At 42.1% G+C, this 10,771-nt stretch overlaps 1 protein-coding gene across 1 annotated transcript; it reads right to left on the bottom strand.

Moving 5' to 3' along the window:
* Positions 1 to 497: 497 nt before the first annotated feature.
* On the bottom strand, positions 498 to 10,769 carry cul4a (cullin 4A). The gene is made up of 20 exons (XM_030376191.1): positions 9,900 to 10,769; positions 9,483 to 9,598; positions 9,095 to 9,198; positions 8,511 to 8,580; positions 8,110 to 8,183; positions 7,481 to 7,643; positions 7,083 to 7,172; positions 6,899 to 6,981; positions 6,569 to 6,636; positions 6,209 to 6,327; positions 5,921 to 6,113; positions 5,302 to 5,406; positions 4,608 to 4,718; positions 4,162 to 4,247; positions 3,545 to 3,652; positions 3,148 to 3,261; positions 2,958 to 3,063; positions 2,346 to 2,518; positions 1,566 to 1,718; positions 498 to 1,287 (listed from the first exon to the last, which is right to left on the bottom strand). Exons 1-20 carry the CDS (start codon positions 10,042 to 10,044, stop codon positions 1,192 to 1,194), a joined length of 2,277 nt encoding a protein of 758 aa, XP_030232051.1. The 5' UTR covers positions 10,045 to 10,769; the 3' UTR covers positions 498 to 1,191.
* Positions 10,770 to 10,771: the final 2 nt, after the last annotated feature.

The following is a 10,771-nucleotide window of genomic DNA, read 5'->3' as shown; positions in this document are numbered from 1 at the left end:
ATGGTTTCCTAGTCTCATATGGTATCAACATTTTTAGCAAGAACTGGTTCGTTGTTGCTCTCCTTCATTTTGCTGGACTTCATGAATATAAATGAATGAGTTTTCAATCTATATAGGCCTACATCTATATACGAAACAGCTCACCCAAAACGTTTTCCAGTCATTGAAATCTACAGTCACGATTTTTGTTTTAAGTAAGCTTGTCTACAAATTGGCAATCATGTTTTGTGGTCTCGTCGACTAGCTTGTTTTGTAGTTAACTTGCACAATTCATGGTAGTCTTTTAGCCCACAATCGGCTCAATGGAGATACAATGGGTATCTTTGTCACAGTAGTGCTGGTCGTCTCCAATATAAAAATTGTGTATTTAAGTAATGAATTTATCTTAAGGGGTGGAAATCAAATTACCATTTGAAGAAGGATATAGTAGTAGCCGCAAGCAAATGAATCCTAGAATAACTACTTGCTAGTGAAAAGTCACAAATCATCAACATTCATTCATTCATTAAATAACCATTTATTCAGGTTAACTTTTCCCACGCTTACAAAGAATACAATCTGATCTACAAAAACTCTTGTCTTCAACCTACTGGACATTTTTCTGGAAACGTGTTGAATGGCATTTCTCTCCTGCAGTTGGTTGTCTGGCTGGTGCCTCAGATTAGAAACCCACCTCCCTCTCTCTCTGGCCCTCCCCAACCTCCACCCTTATCTCCCAGACCCCATATCAACTCATCTCCGCCACGCAGCTCTGATAGTGGTCTCTCCACGCCACAGGGCTCCAGCAAGGCGCTTTTCTGAAGACGATCTGACTGAATCCCCAGAAATAACATAACAAGCATCCGCAAGAAGAAGGCATTCTAAAAACAACATACACCAGAAATCGTCTCCTTGGTCTCTCCTTCTCCGTGACTGTAGTCAGACAAGGATGCATGAACTTCACCCAGAGAAAAAAAACAAAACGGAAACATCACGCCAAAGTGCTTGTTTATCTTCAGTTTAAAAGTGAGTCAATGATCCGGCCAATCAGGGACAGAACTTCCAGCCGGCTTGGACCCATCCCGTCCAGAGTTTATCCGTTTGTGTCCGGAAGTATGTGAGGTGAACTGGGGATCGTCAAACATAACGAGCCAAAAAGGGTCTTTCAGTAATACAAGCCCCCCCCACCCTCCCGCCCTCCCTCCCCCCCCATCAGGCGACATAGTGGTACTGGGTGGGCGTGTCCTTGTCACGCTCCATATAGTCTCTGTCTATCAGGGACTCGATCCTCTTCTTCAGGTCCCCAGGCTGTGGAAAGACAGGTGAGATAAGTATTTATATTAGTAATATTACAAACATGTTATGTTTACACACAGACATGTTGGCATATTTACCGCCCTGTAGAAAAATGAAAGTTCCTCATATTTGTTCCACATGATGGAACAAATTCAAATTTTTGGTTACATTCAAATTTTTGGTTACATTACTGCCGATGTCTTGTAACCGTGATATCAGACTTCAAAACAGTGATGTCAGCCGAAATGAATTCAGCCCTGCCGTAATGTTTAGTCACACCGATTAGTCACCTTGACAGGGAACTTGAGCTGGTTGTAGAGCTCCGACACTAGCAGGTTGTGGCTCAGAGTCTTCCTCATCTTCATGATGCGCACAACGGCTGCGTCGATCTGGTACTGCCGGTCCTGGAACACTCGCTCTGTTGTACTCACCTGCTCTTCCACCTGGTGGGGAGGTGGGGAGGTCACAAACACAGCCTCCTGTCAAACACTGAGCCTAAAATACAACTTCCTGTAAAATACTGAGCCCAACATGCAGCTTTCTGTCAAATACTGAGCCCAACGTGTTTGTTTGACGATCTTCCTGTTCAATACTGCGCTCAAAATAAAGCATTCCGTTGAATAGTGAGCCACATACAAACTAATTACTGCTAAACCTATGTGCACTGGTGAAATCAGTTCCTCTTTGGTCACCGCTGGCATAAAAACAACATTAGAGAATTGTGAATTACGAATGGACCTGTACTATTTTTGGTACCACAGATACTAGGAGAAGGATAAATTGCTAACTTTCATGATGCACTAATTAGATGGGACAAAATCGATTTATAAACAATTCATTGAGCATCCCTGGGTCAGCTGAGAGTAGAGATCACGGATGCTGGCTAGGAATGAGGTTGTGATAGAGGAGGTAGATAGAGGAGGTAGACGGGGAGGTTGAGAATATGAGGAGGGAGAAGCAATGGATGGTGGAGAGAAGATAGGAGAAGGAGAGAAAATGGAGGAGGTAGAAGGAAGTTAGGGTAAAGGAGATAGGCTGTGGCTGATAGCACAGCTCCAGAGCCTCCGTACCGTCTCTTTCATTTGGATCTGGTTGATCTTGATGCGGAACAGCTTGTGTTTGAAGTCCTTGTTGAAGTTGAAGCGGTCTCCGTCCTCCACGTCCTTCCCCCGGGGGTTCTTGTTGAGGACACGGGCCTTTCCACATGCCAGCGACTGGAGCGTACGCTTCAGCTCCCCCTCCTCTGTCACAAGGACAACAAACACCACGTGAATTCCAAGAACTAGTCGATTTATTTTTCATTTTAGTTACATGAATAATTTCTCTCCCTCAAACATTTTTCTTAAACTGTTAAGACCCTAAATTTCCATTTGGGGTTCATAATAGTCATCGTATTTTGTCGCAGAAGAAAACCAAAATGGTAGGACCAGGTTCCCCTTGGTAGAGGAAGCAAGTAGTGGGGCAGGATAGGTTGGAGGATAAGGGGGTTTACACCCAGCCGAACAGTACTGGGTTCCAACCCCAAAGTTTTCAGTCTACCTGTATGCATCCTTGAGCAAGATGCTCTATCTGCCCTACCTGCTCATTTATTGCAAAAATCCCTGACAGTCGCTTTGGATAAAAGCGTCATGCTAAATGAGTGATTAGTAAACCCAAGTTGAAGACAGGAGGAGAGTGAGCACCTATCCCAGTGGCGGTGCGGATCTCCTCCACGCTGAACTCCTCCCCCTCGTTGAACATCAGCAGCACCAGGGTCTGGAAGAGAGACACCTGCAGCTCCTTCTTCCCCTGAGAGGAAAGTCGGTTTTAGGTTCACGCTAAAACCCACCATGTTAAACCATAGAACTAAACCAGTTCGACCCCTGAACTCACCTCTTTAAACTCGGTCTTCAGGACGGCATGGCCCAGAGTGGGCTGCCACTGGAGCTTCCTTCCACTGTGTTTCCCCAAGTAGAAGACCTTGAACACCTCCTGCAGCTTCACCATCTACACACACCCCCCAGGTAGAAAAACATTTACACCGCCTGAGGCTACACCATCTACACAGCACACAGACGAATATCATAGCTTAGTTGTTTTACAAAAAGACAGGTTGTCCTCTGACCCCCACCATGGACTGACCCCCCACCACTCACACATTAGACTATTCCGAAATCTGTGCTGCTGTGCTTCACTTCAGGCACCATTTTGCACAGAAACCAATCTTATACAACACAGGCGGAATTCTGACACAGAAAGGTTGACCCCTGACCCTAGAACAAAGACTGACCTCGGCAGGCAGGTGGACTTCCATGGGAATGTAGGAGGGCCAGTAGCCCATGGTCAGAATGTTCACCGTCAGCTCGATGTTGCTGGGGCCACTCTGGTTCTGGGTATACTGAAGGGGAACCAAGATATACAATAGATACAATTAAACAGATATATAGAAACAGCCATACTATTCCATAGACACACATAGATTTATCCTATTGATATTACACCATGATATTATAAATAGATGGGTGCAAATCTATACCAGGGGTACAAACTGGCGATGGCCCAAAAAGGTGACTGGTGAATTTTCTTTTTTTGCCAGAAAATAAAGAATATGTACAGCGCCCAGGCCCCTTCCACATCCTGTGATGTTCAGACCTATCAGATGAAGCAGTGCTAACAAGAAGGAAAACTCAGTTGCATCTACTAGAACTTTTTAGGTAAAATGGCACATCAATTAAATATTGACCAAAATAATCGTGATTATGATTTTTTTCCATAATCGAGCAGCCCTGTATACAGCGATTCAGCCACAACATCATAACAACCAGTTTAACTTCCCAGAAATGTGTACGGCCCATGTGTATCTGCAATCCTATATCTTGTCGTATGTACGTGTGTTTGTGTGCGTACCTGTTTGAAGTGGATCATGATATCTTTGGACAGCTCCATGTCTTTGAACATTCCCTCTAGTTTACTGGTGAAGGCTGCACCGCATTCTGTAGAGCAACCAGAAATACAACAAACATCAGGCTAGTAAGCAGTAACGAACAGTAGCCTAGCCATTACTCCTTTCACTTTATATAGCCTACGAGAGTTAGCATGCATGCTAACTTAGAAGTGTACCTGAAGAAGTGTTGCATTTATGGACCTCTGATTGACCAACAAGAATAAAGGGTCGGTCTCAAATCTAAATGATTGCATACAGAGGCAGTCACAATCAACCTGAGCAGATATTTCAGCAAGCATTTCACTCCCTAAGCATCATCAAACCTTACCTACAGCACCTTTAAACCTTACCCACACAGCACCATTAACCATGGAAGCCAGGTCAGGTTTGGGTATGGAGGAGGGCTCACCGTGTTTCAGTTTCGACAGCATGGACTTCTCTGCGTCTACAGAAGCACTCTTCCCCACCAGCAGACGCTTGGCCAGGTCCTTCTTATAGAAGGCCTCAAACACATCCTTTCCTGTGGAGCACGTCAGCCTCATTAAAATACTGTTACATCGGGTCTACTTAAATACTGTTCCACAGAGGAGTTAAAACAGATTCATAGTCTATTAAAATACTACTCAATTGAATATTGTTTTAAAAGACTATGAGTCTGTATTTTAACTCCTCTTTGGAACAGTATTTAAGTAGATTCGTTCTATTTAAATATCGAACAGTATTTTTAAATACAGTTTCATTGTCTTTTAAAATACTGTTTGATAGAGAAGTTAAAATACAGTTTCATAAAGTCTTGTTAAAATACAGTTTAATAGTCTAGTTAAAATACTGTTTGATAGAGTCAATTTAAAATACTGTTTCATAGAATCAAGTAAAAATAAATACTGTTTCATAGAGCCTAGCCTAGAGTCTGATTTAAGTCCCATCCTTCCCTATTAATACGTACAATGTAAAGCCACAGGTATAAACAGCAGAAGAGAGTGAGTACTACAATGCATAAATATAGCGTACATATTGTGTATGAACGGCAGGGAAAGTATTATCTTGTATTTATTATAGCATATCAAAACAGCCATACAACGTAAATATAAACAGTGTATTACCATGTATAAAGCGGAAGATAATCATGATCTTGTCCAGGATCCTTTCCAGCTCCTCCTCCGTAGCTTCCTTGTTTCCGGCACGCAACTTAGAGTCCACGTACTTCGCTGGATTCACAGAAAACACGGCAAGACCAATAACCACATGGACCAAATCATGATCAATGAATAATCATCCACCAGTGAATAATCCAACTAGTGCATGATGCATGCGCAGGGAGGATTATTCACTTTAAAGCCGGTTGATTCACTTCTAATTGCAGGGTTCAGTCCATCAATCAAACCTCATTTATAGAGCCATTTTCCTGAAAATTAGCAATATAAATGGCTTGACAAGGGAAACCACACCACAAGAGACCTCTTGTTTAAAATATCCATGAAGCTGAATCTGTGTTCTATATAACAGAGATTTGAGGAATCGATTTTAAGAATAGAGATCTAAGATTTTCTAAGACATATTGCAAGATTGTGATGGAAGGGCTATTAAAGGAATAAAAAAGCTAATTTGTGTTCAGGACCAATACATCAAGTATTGGTCCTGATGTAAAAACAAATAAAAGGATGTTAAAATATTATCTACTGCTGTCCAGTACCAGCGAGGGGACTTCCTCATGGGACCAACCTATGAGTTCTGCCGGCTTATTGGGTCTCTTGTTGATGAAAGCCTCGAAGGCCTCCTTCATGGAGTTGATGAAGCTCTCATTGCGGGCGAAGCAGGTGTGCACTACGTTGTCCATTTTGTCCTTGTAGTCCAGGAGCTCCTGCACCATGTCCTTGTCCTTCTCTGGCGTCCCTACAATCTCCCCTCCGAACGCCTGGAGGAACCACAACAACAGCTGGGAAGGTTTCCTGAGCTCATGACATGTAGATGTCTCCTCCTGGTCACCATGAGCTTGTGATGGTGGCTTACCTTGATGTAGTCCCTCCAGAACTGCAGCAGTGTGTGTAAGCCTCCCTTGACTTTACTGAAGAGCTGGTAGAGGAGGGTCAACTCTGTCACCCTGTTCTCATCCAGTAGAACGGTCAGACCTGACGGTACACAAACCCATGGATTAACATCAACACCTGACAGTACAGGTTAAACCTGGGAACATGTCACACCTACACAGCCTTAACAAGGGCTAGTGACCTGGTTATTAGTCTTCCTGCATCCTCCATGATGCATATGCCTTCTTCTTTCTTTATTTTAGATGTCATTATGAATTCAGTTATTTTACAACGATTTTTGTAATAATACAATATATAATATTAATGATTTTTTCTGGCTCACCCTTCTGGAGGATAGAGGTCATGTGTTCGCCTAGCAGTTGTTTCTCCACACAGTAGACAAGCGGTTTTCTGGAACAAAGGACACGTAACATCACCATGCTGTGCTCAGGAGCAGCGGCCCAGAGAGTACGATACGAGTTCAAGTTCAACTGTATCTGCTTGGAATGTAATCAATTACAATATTCTGATCATATACACTGAACAATTTGTCTCAGACAGAAAGAGATAGAGACAGACAGAGAAAGAGAGAATACAAATGTATCATTCCAATAAAGGCCTCAAATTTGAAAGGAAGATGAATAGAGAGCGAGGGAGAAAAAGAAAGTCTTACTGAGTGCTCTGGTCGAGGTAGCTGATCACTCGATCGTTTTCCTCTTCCAGCCGACGAGCCACATGATGCAGGTATTCAGGGACCTGGAGAGACAGAGAACACACACACACACACACACACAATTAGCAACAGGAAACAGGTAACAGGTAGGCTATGCGACTGCGATGTCATTTTGACTGCTTACATCTCTCTCCTGCATCAGCCTCTGGCCCTCGGCTGCATACAGGCGGTTGGTCTCCACAAGGAACCTCTCCTCAAACGACTCCTTATAGACCTGCAGGGACAGCCAGACATTATTACACACCGTCATAGGCATGCAGACAATTATAGGGCAATGTTGATCCGAATGCATGACATTAGAGAGTATCTTGCTCAAGGACGCCGACAGGTAAGCTGCAAACATTGGGGATCAAACACAGAACCTTTTCGATTGGAAGTTGAAGATCCTAGCCACCCCAATATCCTGGCCCCTAGCTTGACCTCGACTCTAGCCCTTTAGATCCTGTTTCTTTTTTTCAATCTCTCTTTTTGTCAACAAACCTCTTCTGTCCCTTCCTGTATGGACATCCCAGCCAGCCTCACCTGCAGGTCGGACAGCATGCCCAGCAGACTGCGCAGCAGGCTCCGGTCCACCGTCTCCCCGCTCCGCTCAAGCTCAATCTGCTCCAGGATGCCGTCCACGGTGCGCTTTTGGACCCCGCTATCGCTCACAATGTGGGTACGGAACAACTCCAGACCTGTGTCCCTGTAAACCAGACAATGATTCGGTTGAATCTAGTACACTATCTTATATTAAAACAACTACATCCTAATGTCGCCGTTTACCCAAAAATACTTTATATTAAAACAAATACAGCCCAGTGTCCCTATGAACCAGAAACAGGTAATAGGAAAACTAGTGGTAGCATACTTGTCAGATGTCTTAGATGAAAATGACTTAGATGAAAATGGTAAAAGTTAAGGTACTCTGTAAGTAAATGATTTGACTAAAAGTCATAGGTAAAGGACCAAAAACGTTTTATAAATGTAGTGACCATAAAGTGAAAGACAGAAATATAAAAGTACAGATACTCCAAAAACGACAATTGTTACTTAACACCCCTGATGAAACATAGAACAGCTCAGTGTCCCAGTAAAGACACAGATACTCCTATCAATTCAAACTCGCCAGACAAACAAGACAACTTGAAATGTAATGGTAAATGTCCTACCAGATAGAGGGAAGCAGGGAATTCTGAAGGACGTATGTTCGGTCCAGAAACAGGAAAATACTACGGATCATAATCTAGTGGGAAAATAACAAAAAAAACATTAAAATAATTTTACAAGTCAAACAGCTTTTCAATATAATCTTAACATTGCCATATCATAGAATTAAAATCTTAGCATGATAAAAAGTTTCTCCAAAAAGTAGTAGGAAGTATAAAGGGGTGCTTAAAGGTAAGGGAAGGGTGTTCAAAAATATCAAAGCCTCAAAAATCAAGAACAAAAAATCAATACTATTTGATTATAGTATTTTTTTGAAAATAAAATACTATTTTATTTTCATAGTACTAATCAACTAGAGCAATAGGCAGTTTTTAAATGAATTGTGCAGTGAAGAACACGCTACCGTTTGCCTGCAGTGGTCCTGCCAGCAACGGTTCATCCTCTTCAGGAAGGACAGGCTGTCCACAGACTCTGTTAGCTCAATGTTAAGGAGAGAACAATACTCACCACCTCTAGAGCCATCAACAACTCATGAATGTCACCCTTTCAGATGACATGTTAAACCGAGTTCCTGACCCAATGTGGTCCCTAAAGATAAGGTGTACTTGCTCTTTTAATTGCCAACTAATTATCCCCTGAATTCATTTATCACCTCTGCACTGTTATAGCAAGTGTGTGGTACGCATTCTGGTGCAAACTGCCATCCATACATCACCTAGTTGGGTACTAAACACTTTAAGTGAATGAGATGTGATATCCTCACATTCACTATGTAAGCGTTTTGGATGCTTTGAAAAGCACAAATAAATGTGATTAATTATTTAGTATTATAAAAATGTATATAAAACAATAATTATTATTAACATTATAATATTGCCTGATAAACTGTAGCAAACCTGTACCGGCTTAATTACTAGACTAGCAAACCAATAGAGACTATGAATGATGAAAGTGAAGTGCAGCCAAGCAGTCGAGTGTCAAGGATATTCTCTGAACTGTTGGATCTGGGCCTGTACGTGGTCTTCACAGAGCTGCCGCAGCTGTCTGTACAGAGTAGGGGACACCTTATAGGAGCAGAGGTTCTCTACCGCCTGGACATGAGGAGAAAAATATGTGAAGGTAAAGTTAAGCACGCTCTTGTTCATGGATCATTAGAGATGTATTAGGTGAATTAGTGAAGTAGCTAGGGTGTTTGCCTCCCAGCAGAAAGGTACAGGGTTCAATCCCCATAATAACTTACCTTCAAACCAACTAACAATGATATTACTCTGAATTCACTGTATGTCGATTTGTCTGGAAATGGTCTTTGGCATACCAAAACCGATATTTCTTAAATAGTTGGTAAGTAAGGTAAGAATGAATAAAAGGAACGTACCTGGTATAGCTCCTCCAGGTTGTATTTAATGGAGGTGCTGTTCTGGATTGCGCCCACTGCATCGCAAAGCTTTAGCCAAGTATCCTCTGTGTAGTTCTCAGACAGCTTGGGCTTGTCTGTTATGCAGGTTCAACCAAATATGGATGTTATCCAAGGGGCAGAAAAAGAGATGCATTTTTTACAAGATGGCTTTTGACGATTCAAAAAGTTTGGTCAATTATATACATGTGTATAGGCTACATAAAAGCTGTTGGTTTAGACATGAATTACCTTTGAAACATTTGACAATATGGTAATGTTGAACATTCTAGAAATTATACTTGTTGGAATGGTATTGTTGGAATGTGTGGGACTAGGTGAAGAACATATTTGGTACATTTGACACAAAGGTGTTCAGTTCATAAAGAAATGCATTACCTTTGAAGTTTTTGATGACCAACTTCTTTGAGGCGCCAGTCTTACTTGCAGCCAGAGCAGAGGACCTAGTCACTCCGTTGCTGTTGTGCTCCATCAGGGCAGAGAAGTTACCCTTCTTGTCCTGTCGGATATCCTCTGCCATCATATCACAAAATGAAATGAACTGATCTTGAAACAAACTCAGGTGGAGTTAGTTCGGCGAGTAGTGTTGCTGCAGTGTTTTGATGGCCAGTCACTGCTGAATTACTACCTAACTGAATTAAAAGAAAAGAATGAATTCCGAGTAGAAACGCACCCAGAAGCAGATTCCAACTTATAAGATACAAAATAACACCCTAATATCTAAGAGAGACCATTTTAGTAGAAAGCTATCACGCTAACGATGTGTCAGCTTCAAGCTAGCCGCATATAGCTAGCAGTTATTATCTTCTTCTTTTTTAGCACTTGAAGGCTAATGTTCACAAGCACGTCCCCATGTTAAAACAGAGACAGGCGTCGTCTGGTATCCATGTTTGTTATGGAGTGTGAATGCAAACTAAACAATAAAAACAACATTGTGCCACAGATCTACAGGAGCAGTGGCTTTAGCCACTTAGCCAGCTAGCATAACAAAATGGCTTTTCTCGCTACTGTTCAGTTGCGTTCATGGACACTCAGGAACTTTGCGATTTTGTGTGAACTTCCAATGTTGACTTCAGGTGGTGTCATTTTAATCAATAATATTTTCTGACCATTGGAAAAGTTTCGAATAAGGTGTAAAGTAATTTTGAAACAAATTATTTACCAATGTTATTCATAATATCACAATTGTCAGTTGGCGAGTCAAACCACGGACCGTAAAAAAACGTGCGTTTGGACCCAGCATCATGCGC

The sequence above is a fragment of the Gadus morhua genome, chromosome 14 (genome assembly GCF_902167405.1).
Source record: "Gadus morhua chromosome 14, gadMor3.0, whole genome shotgun sequence".
NCBI lineage: Eukaryota > Metazoa > Chordata > Actinopteri > Gadiformes > Gadidae > Gadus > Gadus morhua.
The sequence above is the reverse complement of the archived record's forward strand: the minus strand, read 5'-3'. Positions and strand labels throughout refer to the sequence as shown.

What these genes read in the sequence shown, in the direction of transcription:
- cul4a (XM_030376191.1), bottom strand. Translation starts at nt 10,044, where the DNA reads ATGATGGCAGAGGATATCCGACAGGACAAGAAGGGTAACTTCTCTGCC. An exon ending in ACCTGGAGGAGCTATACCAG is followed by an intron (nt 9,199 to 9,482) that starts GTACGTTCCTTT and finishes CCTCATGTCCAG; the next exon opens with GCGGTAGAGAACCTCTGCTC. An exon ending in TGAAGACCGAGTTTAAAGAG is followed by an intron (nt 3,064 to 3,147) that starts GTGAGTTCAGGG and finishes CTTTCCTCTCAG; the next exon opens with GGGAAGAAGGAGCTGCAGGT.